The sequence below is a fragment of the Heterodontus francisci genome, chromosome 13 (assembly GCF_036365525.1).
Source record: "Heterodontus francisci isolate sHetFra1 chromosome 13, sHetFra1.hap1, whole genome shotgun sequence".
NCBI lineage: Eukaryota > Metazoa > Chordata > Chondrichthyes > Heterodontiformes > Heterodontidae > Heterodontus > Heterodontus francisci.
This window is the reverse complement of record NC_090383.1, coordinates 44,768,200-44,794,787: the sequence shown is the minus strand read 5'-3', so window position 1 is coordinate 44,794,787 and position 26,588 is coordinate 44,768,200. Positions and strand designations below refer to the sequence as shown.

Sequence of the window (26,588 nt, the reverse complement as noted above, 5' to 3'; positions counted from 1 at the left end):
GGCATTGGGAATCTCTACAGCAATGTAAATGTAACCATATGGTTGAATTGGGTTTTTTGGAGCTGTTCCAGGGATTTGTCCTTCTCCAAAACTCTGCCCAACAGTCCCTTAAAGATTCTTTTAGAAATCAATTCCACATTTACAACTCTTTAATTAAGGAATAATCAAATAATAAAACAAGCCTATGTATTTGTTAAAAGTGCATTTAGTTTCTATACTTTTGGAGCCCTTTTGTGGGAAGTGCTTGAAAACATATTTCCCAGTTTCAAGTCTATTTTACAAGTCACAGAGATAAAGCAGAACCTCCCCTTCAAAGATTAGATTCATAGTCTATTATAATAGATTGCACGTGCTCCGTTGACTTGTTATCCTAAATGGCTTTTTCTTGTTGTTTACTTTGATGTGACCAGAAATAGTTAAGAACACGGTGCTTGATTTTTGGAGTGAACTATATCAAGACTTCGAATTGTAACTTCATATGATGCTTCAGTGCCTTGCTAAAAAAAACTTACCATTCTACAGAAATTAAAGTTAAAAATGCATATGCAGGAAATCCGAAACAAAAACAGATGGCAACAGAAAAGCACAACAGCATCATGAATGATTAAAAAATAATTGGACTCTGTAATGTAGGTTGTTGCCATCTGGTGGTTCATAGTAATCTCAGGAATGAAGAACTAGTTTGACCTGGAACTGTCTGGGAGCAGCGACCATAAACAAAATACTACCAATGGTGGAAAATCTGAAAAAGTAAATGCTGGAAAGACTCAGCAGGTTATTCTGCATCTTGTTATATAAAGCCGTTATCCTAGGGGATTGAAGCAGCCGATCACGAAGATAACAGCAACCGCTGCTCCAATGGAAATGTTCCATTTAACATTTACTTTCTTCTTTCAAGATGCTGAAATGCATTTCCAGCATCTTCTCTTTTTATTCCTGCAGTAACATTTAACAGAAATTTGCACCCTACCTTTACAAAGTTTGGTAATTTCAATGTTCTAAACTAAATGTTTGAGGACAGGTAACAAACACCGAAGGGTCACTGACCCGAAACATTAACTCTGCTTCTCTTTCCACAGATGCTGCCAGACTTGCTGAGTGGTTCCAGCATTTCTTGTTTTTATTTCAGATTTCCAGCATCCGCAGTATTTTGCTTTTACATTAACTTGAAACTTCCCTCCCACATTCCCCTGAACACCGCGCGACCTTGAACCATCTCTCCATCCGGGAATTGTCTCCGAGAATGGCGTCGGCCTGTTGCTGGGAGTCGCGCGTGCGTGGAAGGAACCGTTAGAAAAATGGACGAATATCAGAGCGGAGAGGAGGTGAGGGAGGCATAGGGATAAAAGTAGACCGGGTTTGAGGTGGTAGGGCGAAGAAACGTTCAGAAGTCGCGGATCTTTGTTTTCGTGTCACGGGTGACTCACACGTGCGGAGCGTTAGCTGTGAGGCCTCAAACGGCGGGGGCCTCGGCCTCATAAAGTAGCTGAAAGCTTGGTTGTCGCTGTCACACGTTAAAAGCCGCTCCGACATTGGGGGGGGAGAGAGAGAGGGGGGATCCCTGTGCTCTGGAGCAACATCATGTCCACTTCTGAGGGAACTGTCCATTTTGTTCTTGTGTGTTAAAACGCTTAACTTCGTGCGTTCCCAGCTTAATTGTATTTTTACAACGTATTTCCTAAGCCTATGTTTTGAAAGTTTTCCTTATTCTCTTCGCTCTGGAATAAAACTTACAATTTGAACATCTATTTTGAACCTTGACTACAGACTACAGTATTGAACTAGAACTGAATCGTTAGGTTTAGCAAGTACAAGTAGTGAGACTGCTGCCAAATAAAAAATTTAGTTACGTGACTTTAATACAGTAAAGTGGATGTATAAGTTTATCGACTTTAAAGGGTAGTTTGGGTACCGTTGAAGTGCATTCCCACAAGGAATTCTATGAGTAAGTAAAAAAAACAACAGAGCTAGCCTACTATTACAGTTTATGTCCAGTGTAGAAGAGAGCAATCAATTTGATACTTGCCTTTCATGAGCTGTAAGGAGGGCTGAAGGTTCTGATTTTCTTGAAAAGAGAAAGCTTGGGAGATACTTTGTAAGATTCTTAAAGGAAGAGATAAATTGATAACTAAGCAAGATAGAGTCTAACATGTATTTTCAGGTTTTATATAGTCTGAAAAGTACACAATCACAATCATTGAATGGTTACAGCACAAAGGAGGCAATTCGGCCCATTGAGTCCATGCCAGACTCTACAAGATTAATTTAGCTAGACCCACTTTTCCACCCTTTTGCTGTAGCAACAATTCCCTTTTGAAAGCCACAGTTGAATCTGCTTGCACCAACATTTCAGGCATTCCAAATCCTAACCACTGGCTTCAAAAAAAAGTTTTTCCTCATGATCCAGCAATATCTCCTTCCTCGATGGGTCTGAAACCTACTGAACAAGACAATTCTCCTGAACGCACTTCAGAAACTCATCCCCCTTCTCTGCCCTTTACTCTGTTACTATCCCAGTCTATATTAGGATAAATTAAGTCACCCACTATCGCTATCTGATAGTTCTTATACATCTCTGTAATTTCCCTGCAAATTTACTCCTCTACCTTTCCCACTCGGCCAGTAGAATACACCCAGATCACACATTGGACTTATCAGCCATTTTAGAACCCATCGAATCAGAGTGGAAGCAAGTCATCCTTGATCTTGAGGGACTGTCGAAAAAGACGATGATACCCAACACTGTAATGGAAACTCTGTTGTTTCTTAACTCTAGCCAAATAGATTCTGTCCTTGACCCTTTGAGGACAACCTCTCCAGCATAGTAATATTCTCTTTAATATTTAATAACCCCTACCTTCTTCCCTATCTTTCCTGAATAACTTGTATCCAGGAATGCATAGTACCCAGTCCTGCCCTTTTTTGAGTTAGGTTTCTGTTATCACCACAACATAGAAACATAGAAAATTGGAGCAGAAGTAGGCCATTGGGCCCTTCGAGCCTGCTCTGCCATTCATTATGATCATGGCTGATCATCCAACTCAGTAACCTGTTCCTGCTTTCCCCCCATATCTTTTGATCCCTTTCGCCCCAAGAGTTATATCTAACTCCTTCTTGAAAACATACAATGTTTTGGTCTCAACTGCCTTCTGTGGTAGCGAATTCCACAGGCTCACCACTCTCTGGGTGAAGAAATTTCTTCTCATCTCAGTCCTGAAAGGATTACCCCGTATCCTTAGACTATGACCATCTGGTTCTGGACTACACCACCATCGGGAACATCCTTCCTGCATCTACCCTGTCAAGTCCTGTTAGAATTTTATAGGTTTCTATGAGATCCCCCCCCCCCCCCCCCTCTCCTCACTCTTCTGAACTCCAGCAAATATAATCCTAACCATCCCAGGAATCAGTCTGGTAAACCTTCGCTGTACTTCCTCTATTGCAAGAACATCCTTCCTCAGATGAGGAGACCAAAATTGTACCCAATATTCCAGGTGTGGCCTCACCAAGGCAACATATTCTCTCCCGTGTGCCTATTTGCGTCTGCAGTTAACCAACTTTATTTACCATACTTTGTGCATGCACTGTAAACCTGAATTAGGTCTTCATGTATTCCATTAGTCGGACATCACGTAATGTCTTACAATTCCTACTCTAGTGCTATCTGTCTCTCCCAATCCTTTGTCCATCTTGTTCCCATCTCCCTGTCCTATCGTATACTTAACACGTTTACTTGATGTATCAGTGTCTATTCTTACGCGGTCAACTGTTAGCCCTTCCTCTATCATAACATCTAACTTCTAATCTTTTCTATGTCTGTCACTTTGTACATCTAAAATATGCTCTACGTTATCAATTTAATCCAATCATCCACTGCTTTATTTTCTTTCTCTTCAAAGATATTGGTATCAGTACAATTCAGGCAAAGCCTATCCCAAAACTTGTTCCAGTGCTCTAGCAGATCTATACCCCTCCTTTCTACATCACGATTTATTGCATTCTTCAACATCAGATCCATTTCAGGAGGTAATTTGAGTATTCAGTAGTTCAGAAAGCAAATAAACTCACAGGATTTTCTTTGGGGAAGGGTTGAGATAGGGAAGTGTGGCAAGGAATAAAACTAGAGAACTATTTGGGTCTTCGATAGTTAATGGTGCAATTATATTGCAGCAATGAAAAGTGATTTCAGATGCATATTGATTAATGTGGCAGTATAACTTGAGTCAAGTTCGTGATCAGTGTCTTGAGTGGAATAAAGCAAAAGTTATCAGAGCACTTCCAGTAGGCAGTCTCATTAGGTGCAGTATAACTCAGTCCAGTACAAAGGTGTCTCTGAGACCATCTGGAAATTTATCAACTCAGTTCATAGAATTTTATTTAGTGTAAAACCATTCAGCTCATTGCATCTGTGCCAACTCTGCTATCCATTTAGTCCTATTCCCTTGCTTTTTTCTTGTATCCTGTTTCCTTTGTCTACTTATGTATCTACATCCTTTCTGCTTCCACCACTGTTCTGGTGAATTCCTTTGGCCTAAAATGCTCTGTGTAAAATAAAATTCTCCTAACCACTACCTTCATTCCTTTTTGATCTTAAATTTATGCTCTGCAGGTACCAGCTCAACTACCAGTGGAAATTTTGTATTTTTCCTTGATGAAAATTATGAAGGATTTTGATAAACCTTTCTCTGATTTCCTTTTAACCTTTTCTGATCCAATGAAAGCCTCATAACTAAATTTTTTTAATACATTTATATAGGGCCTGTAATGTAATAAAATGTACCAAGCTGCTTCTCAGAAGCATTATCAAACCAAGCCACATAGAGGCATTAGGACAGGTCAACAAAAGCTTCGTCAGAGGTAGATTTTAAGAAGCTGTCTGAAAGGAGGAGAGAGAGGCAGAGAGGTTTAAGCAGGGAATTCCAGAGCTTGGACCCTAACAGCTGAAAGCATGGTCACCAGTGGTGAAGCAATTAAGATCAGGGATGCTTAAGAGGCCTGAATTGGATTGGTGCAAATATCTCGGAGGGTTATGGGGCTGGAGGAGATTACAGAGATGTTGAGGGGTAAAGCCATGGAGGGATTTGAAAACAATGATGAGAATTTTAAATAAAAGCAAAATACTGTAGATGCTGGAAATCTTGAAATAAAAACAAAAAATGCTGGAAATACTCAGCAGGCCTGGCAGCATCTGTGGAGAGAGAAGCAGAGTTAACGTTTCAGGTCAGTGACCCTTCATCGGAATTTCAAAATTGAGGGGCTGCTTAAGTGGGAGCCAGTGTAGGAAAACTCATAAAATTAAAAGTTATTTGCCTTAGATGGCTGCAGGGTGACCAGGGATGGGAAATGAACATCCAGGGGTATTCGGTATTTAGGAAGGACAAACAAAAAGCAAAAGGCGGTGGAGTTGCATTGCTGGTTAAAGAGGAAATTAACGCAATAGTGAGGAAGGATTTTAGCTCTGACTATGTGGAATCTGTATGGGTAGAGCTGAGAAACACTGAGGGCAAAAAACATTAGTGGGGGTTGTATATAGACCTCCAAACTCTAATGGTAATGTTGGGAATGGCATTAAACAGGAAATTAGAGACACGTGCGATAAAGGAACATCTGTAATTATGGGTGACTTTAATCTGCATGTAAATTGGGCAAATCAAATTAGTCACAATACTGTAGAGGAGGAATTCGTGGAGTGTATACGGGATGGTTTTCTGGAACAATACGTTGAGGAACCATCCTAGACTGTGTAATGAGAGAGTTGTGCGAGACCCCTTGGGGATGAGCGACCATAATATGATAAAATTCTTCATCAGGAGGGAGAGTGATGTAGTTGATTCTGAGACTAGGGTCCTGAATCTTAATAAAGGAAACTACGAAGGTATGAGGCGCGAGTTGGCTACGATGGATTGGGAAATGTTACTTAAAGGGATGACGGTGGATAGGCAATGGCAAACATTCAAAGATCGCATGGATGAACTGCACCAATTGTTTATTCCTGTCTGGCGCAAAAGTAAAACGGGAAAGGTAGCCAAACCATGGCTTACAAGTGCAATGAGAGATAGCATTAGATCCAAGGAAGAGGCATACAAATTCGCCAGAAAAAACAGCAGACCTGAGCATTAGGAGCAATCCAGAATTCAGCAAAGGAGGACCAAGGGATTGATTAAGAAGGGGAAAATAGAGTATGAGAGCAAGCTTGCGGGGAACATAAAAACTGACTGTAAAAGTTTCTATAGGTATGTGAAGAGAAAAAGATTGGTGAAGACAAATGTAGGTCCCTTACAGTCAGAAACAGGGGAATTTATTATGGGGAACAAAGAAATGGCTGACCAGCTAAATGCATACTTTGGTTCTGTCTTCACAAAGGAGGACACAAATATCATACCAGAAATGTTGGGGAACAAATATTGAGTGTGAGGGGGGAACGGAAGGAAATCAGTATTAGTCGAGAAATGGTGTTGGGGAAATTGATGGGATTGAAAACCGATAAATTCTCAGGGTCTGATAATCTACATCACAGAAATAGTGGATGCATTGGTGGTCATATTCCAAGATAATGGGTGGCACAGTGGCGCAGTGGTTAGCGCCGCAGCCTCACAGCTCCAGCGACCCGGGTTCAGTTCTGGGTACTGCCTGTGCAGAGTTTGCAAGTTCTCCCTGTGTCTGCGTGGGTTTCCGCCGTGTGCTCCGGTTTCCTCCCACCTCCAAAAGACTTGCAGGTTGATAGGTAAATTGGCCATTGTAAGTTGCCCCTAGTGTAGGTAAGTGGTAGGGTAATGGTGGGGATGTGGTAGAGAATATGGGATTAATGTTGGATTAGTATAAATGGGTGGTTGTTGGTCGGCACAGACTCCGTGGGCCGAAGGGCCTGTTTCAGTGCTGTATCTCTAAATAAAATAAAATAAAATAAAAAAATGAAATTCTATAGATTCTGGAACAGTTCCTGCAGATTGGAGGGTAGCTAATGTAACCCCACTATTTAAAAAGGGAGGTAGAGAGAAAATGGAATTATAGACCAGTCAGCCTGACGTCGGTGGTGGGGAAAATTCTACAGTCCATTATCAAAGATTTTATAGCAGATCACATGGAGAACAGTGGTAGAATCGGACAGAGTCAGCATGGATTTACAAAAGGGAAATCATGCTTGTCAAATCTACTAGAATTCTTTGAGGATGTAACTAGTAGAGTTGATGAGGGGGAGCCAGTGGATGTGGTTTATTTGGACTTTCAGAAGGCTTTCGACAAAGTCCCACATAAAAGAGATTAGCGTGTAAAATTAAAACACATGGGATTGGGGTTAGTGTATTATTTTATTTTATTTAGAGATACAGCACTGAAACAGGCCCTTCGGCCCACCGAGTCCGTGCCGACCAACAACCACCCATTTATACTAAACCTACAGTAATCCCATAATCCCACTGCACCACCCAAATTTCTTAATGAATACTTTGTGTCAGCCTTCACAAAAGAGGGGGACGATGCAGATATTGTAATTAAGGAGGAAGAGTGTGAAATATTGGATGTGGTAAACATAGGGAGAGAGGTAGTATTAATGGGTTCAGCATCCTTAAAAATTGATAAATCACCAGGGCCAGATGAAATGTATCCTAGGCTGTTAAAAGAAGCAAAAGAGGAAATAGCAGAGGGTCTGACCATCATTTTTCAGTCTACACTGGATGCAGGTGTGGTGCCGGAGGATTGGAGAATTGCTAACATTGTACCTCTGTTTAAAAAGGGAGCAAAGGATAGACCAAATAATTACAGGCCAGTCAGTCTAACCTCAGTAGTGGGCAAATTATTGGAATCTATTCTGAGAGACAGGATGTCACTTAACTTGTCACTTAGAAAGGCACAGGTTAATCAAGGGTAGTCAGCATGGATTTAATAAGAGAAGATCTTGTTTGGCCAACTTGATTGAATGTTTTGAAGAAGTAACAAGGAAGATAGATGAGGAAAGTGCAGTTGATGTGATCTACATGGATTTTAGCAAGGCTTTTGACAAGGTCCCACAGGGGAGACTGGTTAAAAAAAATAAAATCCCATAGGACCCAGGGAAATGCAGCAGGTGGATACAAAATTGGCTCAGTGTTGATGGCTGTTTTAGCAACTGGAGGGCTGTTTGCAGTGGCGTTCCGCAGGGCTCAGTACTGGGTCCCCTGCTTTTTATGGTGTATATTAACGATTTGGACATAAATGTAGGGGCATGATCAAGAACTTTGCGGACAACTCAAAGATTGGTCGTGCGGTAGATGGCGAGGAGGATAACTGAAGGCTGCAGGAAGATATTGATGCTCTGGTCAGATGGGCAGAAAAGTGGCAAATGGAATTCAACTTGGAGAAGTGTGAGGTGATGCATTTGGGGAGGTCAAACAAGGCAAAGGAATATATGATTAATGGGAAAATACTGAGAAGTTTAGAGGAAGTAAGGGACCTTGGAGTGAATGTCCACAGTTTCCTGAAGGTAGCAGGACAGGTGGTTAAGAAGGCATATGGAATCCTTTCCTTTATTAGCCGAGGTATAGAATATAAGAGCAGGGAGGTTATGCAGGAACTGTGTAACTCACTGCTTAGGCCACAACTTGAGTACCGTGTACAGTTCTGGTCACCTCATTACAGAAAGGATGTAACTGCACTAGAGAGGGTACAGAGGAGATTTACAAGGATATTGCCAGGACTGGAACAATGCAGCTATGAGGAAAGATTGGATATGCTGGGGTTGTTCTCCTTGGAACAGAGAAGGCTGAGGGGAGATCTGATTGAAATGTACAGAATTTTCAGGGGCCTGGATAGAGTGGAGGTGAAGGGTCCGATTCACCTTAGCAGAGAGGTCTGTGACAAGGGGGCATAGATTTAAAGTGATTGGTAGAAAAAGTAGAGAGGAGATGAGGAAATACTTTTTCACCCAGAGGGTGGTGCTGGTCTGGAACTCACTGCCTGAAAGGGTAGTTGAGGGAGAGACCCTCAACCCATTCAAAAGGAGTCTGGATATGCACCTCAAGTGCCTTAGGCTGCAGGGCTACAGACCAAATGCTGGAAGGTGGGATTAGAATAAGTGGATCGTTTTTCGGCCGGCACAGACACAATGGACTAAGTGGCCTCTTTCTGTGCCTTAAACGTTGTATGATTCTATGAGGAAATTCAGTTATGAAGATAGATTGGAGAAGTTAGAACTGTTTTCCTTGGAGAAGAGAAGGCTGAGAGGTGATTTGATAGAGGTATTCAAAATTATGGGGGGTCTGGACAGAGTAGACAGAGAGAAACTGTTCCCACTCGTGAAAGGATCGAGAATGAGAGGACACAGATTTAAAGTATTTGGTAAGAGAAGCAAAAGTGACATAAGGAAAAGCTTTTTCACAGAGTGGTTAAGGTCTGGAATGCACTGCCTGAGAATGTGGTGGAAGCCGGTTCAATTGAAGCATTCGAAAGGGAATTAGATTGTTATATGCAAAAGAGGAATGTGCAGGGTTATGGGGAGAAAACGGGGAATGGAACTGAATGAATTGCTCTTTCGGAGAGCCAGTGCAGACAAATTGTGCCAAATGGCTGCCTTCTGCACTGTAACAATTCTGTGATTCTGTGGTATTGAATTCTTCTCTGACCTGAGCCATTTTATCAGGATTGAGTCGATAAGGATTGTGTTAATGGGTGTAGCTGCCCTCTACATCAACCCCATGAATAGCCAGAAGAGCTCGACCTGGCTTACCTGCACATATGGCTTTAATCTCTGAACAGCTCAGCTATATCCCTTTTATGCTGTTCAGAAAGTTAGTGTAGAACTGTATGTAGATTTTCTAAAACTTCTGTGTTTGCCAGTTTCACTGCAGGGGGTTCAATCTGAGAGTTCTCATTCTCTGCCTCTTCCTCCAGTTCGTTGAAAGTAACACTTGCACTTAACCTCCTCTTCTGTCATTTGACATACATTTACTGACTGATAAGGTTCATGGTTATAGTATCTTTTCAACATATTCATGTGATACGCCCTTTCACCTTGCCTTCTGTCTGGAGTACTAACCAAATTGTTCACGTCACTAAGGTCCACCGAACCTAGCTTTCAGTGGTTCCCCAGGCAAAGGCAACAAAAATAACACTTTCTCTCCAGGCTGCAAACTGCATGCCTTAGCTGTTCTATCCACTTGGGTTTTCATCACTTGCTGAGAAATCTTGAGATGTTTTCTGGCCATCTTGCACCTCTTCCTGTGCTAAAAATCTCTCCTTAATGAGTTTAAGGGGACCCCAAACCTCATGCCCGTAGACCAGTTCAAATGGACTGAAACCAGTGGACTCATTTGGTGTGTTCCTGGTGGCAAAAAAAAGATATCCCTTTATCCCAATCATAAGGATACTCAAAACAATAGGCCCTTATCATAAAAGCAAAATACTGCAGATGCTGGAAAATGGAAATAAAAGCAGAAAGTGCTAGAAATACTCAGGTCTGGCAGCATCTGTGGAGAGAGAAACACAGTTACATTTCAGGTCAGTGACCTTGCATCAGAACTGTTATCATACTTTTTAAGGTTTGGTTTTACCTTTCCAAAGCACCTTGTGACTACGGGTGATAGCAGACGATTTGAACTGTCTCACTCCCAAATTACTCATGACCTCTTGAAATACCCAACATGAAATTTGGCCCCTGGTCTGACTGAATTTCTTTTGGCAATCTTTAATTAGTGAAAACTGAATTAACCCCTTAATTACAACTTCACTGTGATCTTGTTCAAAGGTATTGCCGCTGGAAACCTAGAGGACAAATCCATGATGGTTAAGAGAAACTTGTGACCTGACTTGGTTGTGGGACAATCCACAAAAACCCAACTAAACGTTCGTCAAAAGCAGGTATCGAAGGCTGTGGCTTCCCAACTACCTGACATGTTTGGCAAGTTCTGCAAAATTCAGCCAATTCAAAACTCTGGGGGGAACGACAACCTGATGAACTATACCCAAAGCCTCATCAGCGGGCCTCTGGGGCGGGGGGGTGGGGGGTCTCCAATTTCTCATTAGAATGTCATTCTTAATATAATAGCCTCATGGACCATTTCAGCTTCTGCCTCAGAACATGTCGTTTGAGACAAACATCTTAAATCAGAGTCTGCTTGTTGGGCCTCAATCAAGACAATCTGCCAAACAATTCACCATTGCTTGCCTTGGAGCCTTTTCCACCAACATCCCCATCCAAATCCTTGAAAGAAATCTCAGCCCACCAAACACTTGAATTGTCCACCATTACAACTGAGTCCTTAGCATCTTGTTTAATCTTATCAACCTGGGATCTTGTCACTATTCCATGAAATTCCTCCTGTAAAACTTCCGTTTCAGCAACCTCAGTTGGCTTTTTCGGAACTACTGGAGATGCCAATACCTTATCCCCAGCTAAGTCATTCCCTAATCTCAAATCCAGGACAATTTCCACTGTTACCGGACCAGTGACTAAATCACATTGCAAATTAACCTTATGCAATGCAACAGCTAAATAACCCCCCTCAATGCCCTGCATCATGACTTTCGCATTCATAGCACTGTTTGGGGAATATCTACATCCTTTGCTACCCCTGACTGAGCTGCCCCTGTATATTAAGCAACACAATCGGCTTGCCTTCCTCGTTTGACAACTATGGGAAGACTATACCCCAAGAACAAAACTTCTATACCCTTCAGGGACCTGACCTAATTCGTTAGCACACAAGGGAGAACACTTCTCTTCACTTGCCAACATTGCCGAAGCCAGTAGCTTGTCAACAGCGCCACCAATTGGGGCATCCTTTTCAGAACAGGCTTTCGGTAAACCTGCTATAGCTACTGACTTGCCTTTCACCTTCCAGCATTCTGATTTTATATGCCCTCTTTTATTACAAAAATAACACGTTGGTCCTTTTGACTCAACCCTAGTCTCCTGACTGTCTTTCTTACTACTATGAGGGTTGCCTGTATCCTTTTTCTCACTAAAACTGAATTTCTTCTCATTATACACTTTCCTATCTTTCTAACTCCTCTGAAAGTTTCCAAATTGGGACCTGTAACTACTGATTTTATGGGTCAATTCATAATAATCTGCCATTTGTGCAGCATTCCTTATTTTATCAACTTTATGTTCTTCCAGGTGGGACCTTATTCCTGAAGGGATACTATTTTTAAATTCCTCCATTAGGATTACTTCCCTAAGGTTTTCAAAGTCTTGTTCAATCTTCATGGACCAATACCAACGATGAAACCTCATTTCCTTCTCGCTAGCAAATTCCATAAATGTCTGACCCTGTTTCTTTTTTAAAATTCCTGAATTTTTGCCTGTAGGCCTCTAGTACCAACTCATAAGAATTGAGAACTGCAGTTTTAACCACCTCAGAATCACTTGACTGTTCCTCTGAAAGTGTTGAATATACCTCTAACGCTTTTTTCACTAACATAAAATTGTCCAACTTTCTTTCGGCCATTGCAGCTTGGTTGCAATTTTTTCAAAGGACACAAAATACATTTCAACTCCTTCCTCACTGAATTTAGGCACTAAGAGAATATTCCTTGCCAAATCAAAACCAGGAGTTAAATCAGATTCATCCTCAAACCTTCCTGCCACTCCTTGTCTGCATAATCTAAGCTTTTCTTTGTCCTGTTCAAATTTCCTGGCTTCTTTTTCTTTTTGTATCTCTTTTCCTTTCTCTTCGAATTCAAACTTTCTCAGTGCAATTTGAAATTGTCTGTCTTTTTCCCTTTTTTCAGTAGCCTCATCTGTAACTGAATTCTAGCTAACTCAAACTGAGATCTACCAGGATTACCCTTTTTTCCTTAAGGTTGAAATGTCGAGCCAACGCTTCAATAATTTCTGCGTTTTTGTCTTTTGATTTTGAACTAACCCCCACTTGCTCTGCTACAGCCATTAACGCATCCACTGTTAACTGTATTAAATCATTGAGAGTCAAATCTCATCTCTCCACAAAGGCTTGAGCACTAAAAGTAGACATGTTGACTTTTCCTTATGAGTATAACAAAAGCAATTGTGATATCTTGTTTGTTTAAATTCTGGCAAATTCCAATGTACCCGTTTTACAATCTCTGAATTTGTATCCCTGACCCGAGCCCCCAATTTGTTATGACCTCAGTGAGACCGTTAATGTTAAAATACGTGAAATGAACGCCAGACCAATTTAAAGAGTTACATGACAAGATTTCACGTTTTAATACTTTTATTATAACAAGTGAACGAGAAGAAATCCCCACTAACTAACTAGTACTTTGTAAGTAGCTGATAACCCAGATTGCAAAGAAAGGTATTAGAATACAGCCAACCAAATCGGAACTCAGTGATGCCATTGATTCTCTAGCCAGCAGAAAAGCCCCTGGGAAGGACAGCATTACCCCTGAAATAATCAAGAGTGCCAAGCCTGCTATACTCTCAGCACTACATGAACTGCTATGCCTGTGCTGGGACGAGGGAGCAGTACCCCAGGACATGCGCGATGCCAATATCATCACCCTCTATAAAAACAAAGGTGACCGCGGTGACTGCAACAACTACCGTGGAATCTCCCTGCTCAGCATAGTGGGGAAAGTCTTTGCTCGAGTCGCTCTGAACAGGCTCCAGAAGCTGGCCGAGCGCATCTACCCTGAGGCACAGTGTGGCTTTTGTGCAGAGAGATCGACCGTTGACATGCTGTTCTCCCTTCGTCAGATACAGGAGAAATGTCGTGAACAACAGATGCCCCTCTACATTGCTTTCATTGATCTCACCAAAGCCTTTGACCTCATCAGCAGACGTGGTCTCTTCAGACTACTAGAAAAGATTGGATGTCCACCAAAGCTACTAAGTATCATCACCTCATTCCATGACAATATGAAAGGCACAATTCAACATGGTGGCTCCTCATCAGACCCCTTTCCTATCCTGAGTGGCGTGAAACAGGGCTGTGTTCTCGCACCCACACTTTTTTGGATTTTCTTCTCCCTGCTGCTTTCACATGTGTTCAAGTCCTCTGAAGAAGGAATTTTCCTCCACACAAGATCAGAGGGCAGGTTGTTCAACCTTGCCCGTCTAAGAGCGAAGTCCAAAGTACGGAAAGTCCTCATCAGGGAACTCATCTTTGCTGACGATGCTGCTTTAACATCTCACACTGAAGAGACTTAGTAGTTGGCAGGAAAAAAGACAGAGGCGCAAGGGGAGAGCCAACTGTGCAACAGCCCCGACAAAGAAATTTCTCTGCAGCACCTGTGGAAGAGCCTGTCACTCTAGAATTGGCCTTTATAGCCACTTCAGGCGCTGCTTCACAAACCACTGACCACCTCCAGGCGCGTATCCATTGTCTCTCGAGATAAGGAGGCCAAAGAAGAAGAAGAAATCCCCACTAACTAACTAGTACTTTGTAAGTAGCTGATAACCCAGATTGCAAAGAAAGGTATTAGAATACCTGAAAACCTCACACCACTGTTAAACGTTACACGGTTCTTTTTGATGGTGAAATCCTTGCAGTTAAAAGTCCCAAACTCCTCCCAGTAACAATGGGTTGGATCTCCCAGACCTTTTCAAAGATCATTGTCCTCTTCACTCACTTCTCCGACCCGGCCATCCGTGAATAAGGCGAATCCTGGTGACCCTGCTGGTCTTCTACTTTTCCACAAGCTTCACCTTTCAAAACATGTTCAACTCTTCGCAGCCTTTTACTGTATCAGGCTTCCAAGAGCGGGTGCCCCTCTCTTGAGGCCGTAACAGCTGATTTCTGTCACCATTACTGATACCAGCTTTTTATTCCAGATTTATTTATTGACTGAATTTAAATTCTACAGCTGCTGTGATATTTTGAACTCCCGGATCATAGTCTGGGCCACTCTAGTACTAACCCTGTAACATTACCACTAAGCTACCATTCCCTGGATATGTACATTCATCAGGCTTTGAACAAAGTCCTCGGAAACCAGACAACATGCAAGCCCTAATGGGTGTTTATCTGCATCTATGCCATAGTTCATAGTATTTTCTTTCATCATGGATGACTGCCAATTCTCACTTAGGAAGCCTTAGTGCTTTTTAAGTACTGGGGAATTCTCCCAGTCTTCAGTTCAAGTTGGAGATTAGACTTCATGGATAACTGCCATGTGCCTGTCCATCTACAGCAATGCATTGCAAAGATCAACAAAAGACTGTTTTATTCAACAGTTAGAAATGTTCTAAGAAGCATATTTTAACCCTTTATGGATTGGTTCCAGTTTTATTTCATTAAATATTGTGCTATTTCAATATTTTGCTGTGTCTCAGTTTGTGAATTTCACCTGTCAATAAACCTAACCAAATAGCTTTACCTTGTTATATTTTCTCTCTTTTGAGAGACAAGAGAATATGTTATGTATCCCACATGATCACTGTTGTACTATGTACCACACACTGTACATGGTATGTGTTGGGCGCAAGGTTAAAATCATGGGAGGCTTGGTTTGCTATTGGAACCCATGATTTTTGTTGACAGGTGGTGTTCGGGAAGGAAGCCTAAACCGTATGACAACAGGAGTGAGATCACTAGTTTTTTGGGTGCAATTACAGTGCAAATACTTCATTTGGTGTGTGTAAAATACTACTCTGATTGTTCTGATATAAACCATTCCATCCCCAAAGTAGGTATTGCATCCTTGAAGAAATAATCAAGCATTTTCTAATTTAAAGGTCCAGGCATTTTATAATAAAAAATTTGTTAAAGCAAATTTGTAAGTGCACATGGGGAAACTGTAATATTTTAACAAAATGGACACTATGTTGCAAAATAGAAAGCATTGACGCATATATAGGACAGAGCAATTTTTAATTTCCAGCAACCATATTTTAAATTTTAAACTGGCTGTGAAAGTCTGCACACTTTGGCAGCCACTTATAGTGCGTGTCATGTTTCTTTGCAAGCCCTGACTATAAAGTGAACAAATCTCTATCTTTTGAAAATGCTATTATGTTATATCAAGACCAAAGCTAACCCCTATTTTTTTTTCTCAAGACTGCATTTATTGTTGATGAAATAAGTGGCATTATTAAAGAGGTAAGATGTTATGCAGAATAATTCAAATCTATTTAAATTCTCAATAAATGGTCGGCTATTGAAACTCATTGATTTTCTATTCTTTGCAGTCAATAGAGGCTGCAATTGGTGGAAATGCATATCAGCCTAGCAGAGTTAACCAATGGACAACAAGTGTGGTGGAACTGTGTCTGAGTCAACTCACTAAGCTGGGAAAACCCTTCAAGTATATTGGTAGGTGTTGCAAAAGATTGGATGACTAAGTGAGACTGAAGTAATAATTAGTTATCATATCCAGTGCTTGTGGCTCCTGCTCTGCAAAAATGTCTTACAATGTAGCCTTTGTGTTGCTTATGTGCCATATAATCTGCATGGACTGTTTGACTTTTGGTGACAATTGTACAGCAGTGTACTTCCAAAATGCAACATAGTGTTCAGTCTTGAGCCATGTTTAAAAAAAAATCTTTTCCTTCCCCTCCCTCCACCCCGCTCCCCCCACGCCCACCACCAAAAGAAAATGACTTCTTGCTGGAGTGTGGTTCTACCACAATCTGGTACTTCAGTCAAGGGATGTTTATCTGTGAGGTTAAACAGGCAGTGATTGATAGGCTGTTCGACTGTAGAGGCATCAACGCTGAGCCTTGACAAATATCCATATATGTACATTCATAGCAGAAATTGCTGGATGGTAATCAGGAGTGAGAGGCCTTAGCCAGATCATGAGGGAGCGTCACTCACTCTACTCTGCATTGTGAGGAGATGCTACATAGATGCCAGGTATTACCCATTGTGGGCCACTCATGCACATCGTTTAGAAGCAGTTACAGACCATTATGGACAGAGTATTGGGAGCAGGTCACCACTGATGCTGTGGCTGGAGTTGATGTGGGGTCAACAAGAAAGAGGTCATTTGGGAGAAACAGTATAAGTAGTAGACCGCATGATTTTACAAATAGTAGAGCGTGTTGAACAAACTTACTGAGAGTTTTTTGAGAATGTAAGCTGAAAAGGTAAATCAACATTAGCAGAGCCTTTGACAGAGTAACACACAGAATATAGGGTTGCAATATAGTAAAGGGCCGAAGAGGGGAAATATTTGAAAAGCATTATGGTGTAAAGGACAGAGAGTGGGAGGAGTTTCTAAAGTGTGTTCAGGAGAATTTTCTACATCAGCATGTTTACAATCCAGCAAGGAAGGAGGCATTGCTGGATCTGGTTCTAGGAAATGAGGTGGGACAAGTGGATCAAGTGTCAGTAGAGGAACATTTGGGGTCAGTGATCATAGCATCTTCAGGTTTAGGTTAGCTATGGGAAAGGACAAAGAGCAATCCTAAGTAAAAATAATTAATTGGGGGAGGGTCAATTTCAATGGAATGAGAACAGATCTGGCCCAGGTAAATTGGAATCAAATATTGGCTGGCAAAATTGTCATGGACTTCAGTAAGGCGTTTGATAAGGTTCCCCATGGTAGGCTGATGGAGAAAGTGAAGGCGCATAGGGTCCAAGGTGTACTAGCTAGATGGATAAAGAACTGGCTGGGCAACAGGAGACAGAGAGTAGCAGTGGAAGGGAGTTTCTCAAAATGGAGACGTGTGACCAGTGGTGTTCCACAGGGATCCGTGCTGGGACCACTGTTGTTTGTGATATACATAAATGATTTGGAGGAAAGTACAGGTGGTCTGATTAGCAAGTTTGCAGACGACACTAAGATTGGTGGAGTAGCAGATAGTGAAGGGGACTGTCAGAGAATACAGCAGAATATAGATAGACTGGAGAGTTGGGCAGAGAAATGGCAAATGGAGTTCAATCAGGGCAAATGCGAGGTGATGCATTTTGGAAGATCCAATTCAAGAGTGAACTATACAGTAAATGGAAAAGTCCTGGGGAAAATTGATGTACAGAGAGATTTGGGTGTTCAGGTCCATTGTTCCCTGAAGGTGGCAACGCAGGTCAATAGAGTAGTCAAGAAGGCATACGGCATGCTTTCCTTCATCGGACGGGGTATTGAGTCCAAAGGTTGGCAGGTCATGTTACAGTTGTATAAGACTTTGGTTCGGCCACATTTGGAATACTGCGTGCAGTTCTGGTCGCCACATTACCAAAAGGATGTGGATGCTTTGGAGAGGGTGCAGAGGAGGTTCACCAGGATGTTGCCTGGTATGGAGGGCGCTAGCTATGAAGAGAGGTTGAGTAGATTAGGATTATTTTCATTAGAAAGACGGAGGTTGAGGGGGGACCTGATTGAGGTGTACAAAATCATGAGAGGTATAGACAGGGTGGATAGCAGGAAGCTTTTTCCCAGAGTGGGGGATTCAATTACAAGGGGACACGAGTTCAAAGTGAAAGGGGAAAAGTTTAGGGGGGATATGTGTGGAAAGTTCTTTACGCAGAGGGTGGTGGGTGCCTGGAACGCATTGCCAGCGGAGGTGGTAGACGCGGGCACGATAGCGTCTTTTAAGATGTATCTCGACAGATACATGAATGGGCAGGAAGTACAGAGATACAGACCCTTAGAAAATAGGCGACAGGTTTAGATAGAGGATTTGCATCGGCGTAGGCTTGGAGGGCCGAAGGGCCTGTTCCTGTGCTGTAATTTTCTTCTTTGTTCTTTGAACAATGGGCCGCCTTTAAAGAGGAGATTGTTCAGGTACAGTCAAGGTACGTTGCCATGAGGAGGAAAGGTAGGGCAAACAAAGCCAGAGCTCCCTGGATGACGAGAGAAATAGAGATTAGGATGAAGCAGAAAAAGGGTGTGTACGACAGATAATAAAAACAAGAAATGCTGGAAATACTCAGCAGGTCTGGCAGCATCTGTGGAGAGAGAAGCAGAGTTAATGTTTCGGGTCAGTGACCCTTCTTCAGAACTGGTAAATATTAGAAATGTAAAAGGTTATAAGCAAGTAAAGCGGGGGTGGGGCAAGAGATAACAAAGGAGAAGGTGTAGTTAGGACAAGGTAACAGAATAGCTGACCAGAAAGTCGTGGAGCAAAGGCAAACCATATGTTAATGGTGTGTTGAAAGACAAAGCATTAGTACAGATAGGGTGTTAACGGACTGAAAATTGAACAGCCACAAGTACAAACATGAAAAAAAACAGTGGGTAAGCAAACTGAACAAACTAAGATGAAATAAAATAAACACAAAAAAAAAGGAAAAAGAAAAAATAACTAAAAATAAAAGTAAAATGGGGGGCCAGTCATGCTCTGAAATTGTTGAACTCAATATTCAGTCCGGCAGGCTGTAGTCGTCTAAATGAGATGCTGTTCCTCGAGCTTGCGTTGATGTTCACTGGAACACTGCAGCAATCTCAGGACAGAGATGTGAGCATGAGAGCAGGGGGGAGTGTTGAAATGGCAAGCAACCGGAAGTTCGGGGTCCTGCTTGCGGACTGAGCGGAGGTATTCCGCAAAGCGGTCACCCAGTCTGCGTTTGGTCCCAACACACCATTTGTCTTTCAACACACCATTAACATATTGTTTGCCTTTGCTCCATGACCTTCTGGTCAGCTGTTCTGTTACCTTGTCCTACCTACACCTTCTCCTTTGTTATCTCTTTCCCCACCCCCGCTTTACTTGCTTATAACCTTTTACAGTTCTAATATTTACCAGTTCTGAAGAAGGGTCACTGACCTGAAACGTTAACTCTGCTTCTCTCTGCACAGATGCTGCCAGACCTGCTGAGTATTTCCAGCATTTCTTGTTTTTAATATCTGTCATACACACCCTTTTTCTGCTACATCCTAATCTCTATTTCTCTCGTCATCCAGGGAGCCCTGGCTTTGTTTGTCCTACCTTTCCTCCTCATGGCAACGTACCTTGACTGTACCTGAACAATCTCCTCTTTAAAGGCGGCCCATTGTTCAATGGGACAGTGGCAGCATGGATACGAAGTTGGCTGAGTAACAGAAAACAGAGAGTTGTGTGAATAGCTGTTTTTGTTTGGACTGGAGGAAGGTACAGTGGGGTTCCCCAGGGGTTGGTATTAAGACCACTGCTTTTCTTGATCTGTATTGATGACCTAGTCTTGGGTGAACAGGGCACAATGTCAAAATTTGCAGATGACACAAAACTTGGAAATATTACGAACTGTGAGGAGGATAGTGATATACTTCAAGAGGGCATAGACATAGACGGGCTGACACGTGTCAGGTGAAATTTAATGCAGAGAAATGTGAAGTGATAAATTTTGGTAGGAATAAAGAGGAAAGACAATATAAAGTAAAGTATACAATTCTAAAGGAGGTGCAGGAACAGAGGGACCTGGGGGTAAATGTGCTGTAATCATTGAAGGTGGTAGGGCAGGTTGGGAAAGCGATGAATAAGGCATATGGGATCCTGGGCTTTATAAAAAGAGGCATACACTACAAAAGCAAGGAAGTTATGGTGAACCTTTATAAAATACTGGTTCGGCCTCAGCTGGATTATTGTGTCCAATTTTGGGAGCCACACTTTAAAGGATGTAAAGGCATTGGAGAGAGTGTAAAAAAGGATTAGAAGAATGGTTATAGGATGAGAGACTTCAATTACGAGGATTGGTTGGTGAAGCTGGGGCTGTTCTCCTTCGAGAAGAGAAGCTTGAGCAGAGATTTGATAGAGGTGTTCAAGATTGTGACAGGTCTGGACAGAGTACATAGGGAGAAACTGTTCCCATTGGAGGAATGGCCGAGAACCTAAGAACACCAATTTAAGGTGATTGGCAAAAGAACCAAAGGCGACCTGAGGAAAATCTTTTTTACACAGCTAGTAGTTAGGATCTGGAAAGTGTGGTGGAGGCAGATTGAATCATAGCTTTCAAAAGGGAATTGGATAATTATCTCATGGTGTTATTAAGGCACAGAAGGGAGGCCATTTCGCCCATCGAGTCCTTGCCCACTCTCTGTACAGCAGTCCAGTCAATCAGTCCCAATTCCCCGCTCTATCCCTGTATTCCTGTGAGTTTATTTCCCTCAAATGCCCATCCAATTTATTTTTGAAATCATTCATTGTCCTGACTTTCACCACCATTGTAGGCAGCGAGTTCCAGGTCATTACCATTCGTTGCGTAAATTAGTCCTTCCTCACATGCCCCCTGTATCTCTTGCGCAAAACGTTAAATCTTCGTCCTCTAGTCCTTGTACCACCAGCTAATGGGAACAGCTTTTTTTTGTCTACCTTATCTAAACCTCTCATAATCATGTACACCTCTTCAAATCTCTCCTCACTCCCCTTTGCTCCGAGGAGAACAACCCCAGCTTCTCCAACCTAACCTTGTAGCTAAAATCCTCCATCCCTGGAACCATTCTGGTAAATCTCCTCTGTACCTTCTCAAGAATCCTCACATCCTTCCTAAAGTGTGGTGACCAGAACTGGATGCAATACTCTAGTTGTGGCCTTACCAGAGCTTTCTTAAACTCCAGCAACTTCCCTGCTTTTATACTCTATGCCTCTATGAAGCCCAAGATCCCATATGTTTTACTAATTACTCTCCCAATAGGTCCTGCCACCTTCAAAGATGAATCCCCAGATTTCTCTGTCTGCAGGACTATGCCAAAAAGGCAGGGGATTGGGATTAGCTGAGTTGCTCTTAGAGACCTGGAACTGGCATAATGGGCTGAATGGCCGCCTGTGCTGTAATCAGTCTATGATTGAGCTTGAAGTTATAAAGGGTAGTTGTTAAGGGAGCAGTGTCAACATGGATTAAGGGGCGCCACCAAGATTTGTTCTGGTTGTTTTCAAGTTGTATTGATTGAGAAATGAATAATAGTGAAGCTTTCCAAGTTTGTCATTGGTACCAGATTTGGAACATTTGCACATTACATTTGGCAGATTGGGCCATAGAGTTGGAAATGATTAATATAGACTAATGCAAAGTCATAACTGTGGGGAAGGGAAACAGAGTACAAAATAAATGGGAGTAGTCTACAGGAAATAATGTCGATGCATCAATCCAACGAGCTGCCAAATTTAAATGAAGTTTGTCCAGAAAATCACGGACGCCTCTACACCGCCGGGAAGGCCAGCTAGCTTGCGTGCCCAGATGTTAAAATCAACCACTGTGGGTACTAAAGCTTGTTGAATTGAGGTATAGATAAACTGGCTCCCAGAGATATGTAATATTAGTACAAGCTCTCGGGCAAATGACATCAATACAAGCTTAGTTGACAAGGTAAAAATGCAGTTAAATAACTTTTTCATTTAGTGTGGTAAATTTGTGAAGTCTTCTTTGGCCTCCTTGTCTCGGGAGACAATGGGTGGTCAGGAGGTTTGTGAAGTAGCAAACCAAGAAGAGAGGATGTTATCAACTCTGAGAGTGATAAATACCTTTTTGGCAGACAGAGCAATTGCAAGTTACGAGAGATAAAGTGGGATAGGAAATCTGATGTTTGAGACTGCCCCAATAAATGGAAATAGCTCTTCTGCTCTAGTCTGTGTTCCTTAGGAGATTGAGGTATATTGATGTGTGTGAGCAGGGGATTAGATTTCTGATAATGTATTATGAGTTGTCCTGGTCTCTTAAAGATAAGTTGATTTCTTAGATTTTTTTCCTGAAACTGGCCAATGTTAACTTCTGGGAGAAGTTAAGAGAAATAAACATTCCTGGCGATTGGGAAGGGTTGTGCACTAGTTAACAATCCCATAGATCGTGTGAGCATTGAGACAACTTTTCCTTCTCCTTCTGTTCATATGAAAATGTCTTAAATGTCCATTTTTTAGCCAGTCAGTTTTTTGTTTTGTCTACTCTGCAAATATAGAAAGTACTTCTGTGACAGCAAATCTGTATTGGCAGTGGCTCGAACTTGAAGATTTCCATATTCTGAATGGTTTATGCACAGGAAAGCAACTTAACATTAAAAATCTATAGCATGCAATATCCAGTTCTAAATGAGTGAGCCCTAGAATCAGAAATTACAGCACGGGTGGAGGACATGCAGCATATCATATCCGTGCCAGTACCAACTCTTCAACTGGAACTGTCTAGTCCAATCCTTTTCCATTATCTTTTCACAATAATTTTAACTTTTTTGCATGCAGGTCTGTTGCTTTGTCATGTGTTTTATCCATCCTGTTTACTAATTCTAAGCATTAAAACTAGTTGGAAAGATATTAGAGATGTGCCAATAGAGATATAATTGGTGACTGTAGTGGTGTGTTGGGACTTCTCAAAAAACATATGACCAATATGGCTACCACTGGGACGTTAACCTATTTAATTTGTATTTGATTTAGTGACCTCTGTGATAATGCAGAAGAATGGAGCTGGTCTGCACACAGCTAGTTCCTGTTTCTGGGACAATAATGCTGATGGTGAGTATGTAAATCTGCAATAATGGGACCTCCTGTTTGCCTGATCATCTTTACACTCCAAAGAAAGGTTTCTTTGTTGTGGTGCTTTGAAATGTTTTAACATAAGGTGCTGTACAAATGCAAGTATTGTGTGCTACCTCTTTCCTTCTGTTCTCTTTCTCCTCCAACACACTGACTCGTCGGAAAGTTAGCTTGTTGAACTGTATTTGAAGTTCAGCAGCCAGTAAAACTGTAATCAATGTTTTCAAGCCCATTGGTTATGGTACGTAAGTGCATGATATAAAAATAGCTAACAAAAGAATGTTCCGATCTGTCATGATTCTGTTTCTAACCTTATGGGCAACTGCAGAAAGCAATTTTATGAATAAAAATTCATTCAAAACTGTTTTGAGGACATGTCATGGTCAGGGCACTGTTTTGTGGTTACTAAATAAGTCAAATCTATTTCTATTATATGCAGGCTCGGAGTTACTAGCAATTCTGAGGACCACATTCTTATATCTGTTTATGATAAGTTAAATTCTGTTTTTATTACATGAACTTTATTCCACAATTGCATCCACTTTTATATGAAAATTGTACAACAGTGGCTTTGGCATATCCAATATGATAAGATTTGATATGCTTTATTGATGCCCACTTATTTAATCATTGAAATGTGGAATGAAGTTGCAGCACACTGGAAAGAGTTCACTGCAACAAGTGGGATGAGAATCTGACCTAACGCCTGTCGAACTGAGATGAATGTGGAGGAAAAGCAAGCCCAGGATTACCTCCCGATTAGATGGTGGCAAGCTCAAGAACTAAAACTAGACACACTCCCTTCTGGGATTGCTACATGGTGTACTTGGAAAGAAAAAAAAATCTTATACATGTCAAATCTGTAGAGTGCTAATTCTAATTTCTAAGTTCTAATTTAAATTGCACCTACTTATGTTCCTCCTGTTGAAAGGATTCTTTATAACCCCTTCTCTTATTGCTTTCAGGAAGCTGCACTGTGAGATGGGAGAATAAGACCATGTTTTGTATAGTCAGTGTCTTTGGGCTGGGCATCTGAAACCTAGACTGCTGCCAGACTTCATCCTCAATCTTTTGTATCCTCCACTCGAAGACCATGACTATGAAACACTTCATTGCTGCCTTTATTATTACACAATATCCTTAGTAAACTTGAATGACAGTCAGATTATATCCAGTGCAGTATCTCGCTGTATTGTGCAGTATTGTGTTTTGGTGCGAAGTTTTATAGTTTTAACCTAGCATTGGTTTATACCGCTTAGAAAAAGTAAAGTAATACGACTAACACTAGTGTTTTCATGCAACGTTGTTTGTGTTGAAGTTTTTAAATAAATGTGTAATATTTAATTTACATCTTTTTTCATTATTCAAGGTTTCTTACACTTGGGCTACTTGCAGTCTAAGAACATTGGAAATTGCCTTGTTTACTGGCATAATAACTACACTTGAAAATCTTTGAATATAAAATGAAAGCTGGCCCCTCTCAACACCTACAATACAGCATGTTCTTAACTAGAGGAATTGCTCATTTAAATGAGATAAGTTGGGTTGAAAGTAATTGCACTTCAAGATCTGTAGATGTATTCTAGAGCCTACAAATATATGCTTTACTTTAAACTAAATTGGCAGGGGGTTAGGCACCAGCATATAAAGATGTAGAAAAGAGGAATAAGATGCATAAAGGAGTGAGTGTGTTGGATAGTACTAGAGAAGTAGTACCATATTACATAGGAGCAGACTGGGAAGAGCTACAAGGAAGGCAAAGACAGCTTTAGAATGCATGTATATAAGCGCACGAAGTGTGGTGAATAAGGTTGGTAAGTTACAATTGCAAATAGTCATGTGGGAATATGATATAGTGGCAATAATGGAAACGTGGCTTAAACATTGTGAGGACTGGATGCTTAATATTTAGGGATGTAAAAGCGTTCAGAAAAGATAGGAAAGGAAAAAAGGCAGTACTGATTAGGGAAGACATTGTAGAGTTGGAAAGAGAGGTGTCCTTGAGGGGGCAAAGATAGCCTCCATTTGGTTAGAGTTGAGAACAAAAAGGTATAATCATGCTACTTGTGGGGTATTGTGTAAGCTTCCAAATAATGAGATAGAGGAGCAAATCACAGAGATGTGCAAGAACTATAGAGTGGTGATATTTGGGGATTTTATTACCCAAATATCAATTGGGATAATGTTCGAGCAAAGGGTACGGAGGGAGGAATTTCTGAAATGTGTTCAGAATTTCCTTGACCAGTATGTACTCGGTCCATGGGGGAGCACTTGGATAAGAATGATCATCATGTCATAAAGTTTAGATTAGTAATGGAAAAAAGCAGGGAACAATATAAAGTAGCACTTCTAAATTGGAAGAGGGCTAACTTCAATGGGATGACAGAGGATCCCAAGGGTAAATTGAAACCAAGGTTTGCCAGGAAAATCTGTAACAGATTAATGGGTGATCTTTAAGTATGTTACGACCGAGGTGGGAGGAGTACAGTGTTAATTCAGTCCCACTTCTCCACGGGTCATAGCATATCAATAAATATTCCCACCTACCGAAAAACAGTCAATTACATACTCTGTCCCTGTAAATAAAGCACACCAACAGGTTTCTTTAATCAACAACATTATTTATTATAAAAACAAGTCTTAACCAATAATGAGATAACTCTACGTACGAGAAAGCTCTTATTTCCCTAACCCTCATGCACACACACATTGATTCAAAAAAAATATGGTTAACTCAGTGGCGCAGTGGTGAGCACCGCAGCCTCACAGCTCCAGGGACCCGGGTTCAATTCTGGGTACTGCCTGTGTGGAGTTTGCAAGTTCTCCCTGTGTTTGCGTGGGTTTCCTCCGGGTGCTCCGGTTTCCTCCCACATGCCAAAGACTTGCAGGTTGATAGGTAAATTGGCCATTAGCAATTGCCCCTAGTGTAGGTAGGTGGTAGGGAAATATAGGGACAGGTGGGGATGTGGTAGGAATATGGGATTATTGTAGCATTAGTATAAATGGGTGGTTGATGGTCAGCACAGACTCGATGGGCCGAAGGGCCTGTTTCGGTGCTGTATCTCTAAACTAAACTAAAACTAACTGGGGAAAAGGATTTTAGTTTACAGCTGTTTCATAGGAATAGAAGGAATAATAAAATAACTTAGTTTGTCACATTCTGGTAGGAAGTTCTTTGGTTTGGTAAGGTGTCCCAGAGTTGAATAGTCAGATGCCACTCGAAGTCTCTCCAGGTGAGGTTGATGAACAGATGGTTAGGCATTCAAGGAAATTCAATTGCAGCAGGCTTCACATAGGTCTTTCATCA

General features: G+C 41.5%; 1 protein-coding gene across 2 annotated transcripts; it reads left to right on the top strand.

The window, feature by feature from the left end:
- Window positions 1–1,151: 1,151 nt before the first annotated feature.
- Window positions 1,152–24,625, top strand: LOC137376358 (dynein light chain Tctex-type 1-like). Of its 2 annotated transcripts, XM_068044747.1 has the most exons (5): window positions 1,171–1,325; window positions 15,957–15,998; window positions 16,088–16,211; window positions 23,183–23,260; window positions 24,247–24,625. In XM_068044747.1, the coding sequence occupies exons 1-5, from the start codon at window positions 1,299–1,301 to the stop codon at window positions 24,315–24,317; spliced, it is 342 nt and encodes a 113-aa protein (XP_067900848.1). In that variant the 5' UTR covers window positions 1,171–1,298; the 3' UTR covers window positions 24,318–24,625. The 2 variants fall into 2 exon arrangements, with proteins under 2 accessions (XP_067900849.1, XP_067900848.1); XM_068044748.1 differs by lacking the exon at window positions 15,957–15,998 and having other exon boundaries at window positions 1,152–1,325.
- Window positions 24,626–26,588: the final 1,963 nt, after the last annotated feature.

What these genes read in the sequence shown, in the direction of transcription:
- LOC137376358 (XM_068044747.1), top strand. Translation starts at nt 1,299, where the DNA reads ATGGACGAATATCAGAGCGGAGAGGAG. An exon ending in AATATCAGAGCGGAGAGGAG is followed by an intron (nt 1,326 to 15,956) that starts GTGAGGGAGGCA and finishes TTTTTTCTCAAG; the next exon opens with ACTGCATTTATTGTTGATGA. An exon ending in AAAACCCTTCAAGTATATTG is followed by an intron (nt 16,212 to 23,182) that starts GTAGGTGTTGCA and finishes TATTTGATTTAG; the next exon opens with TGACCTCTGTGATAATGCAG.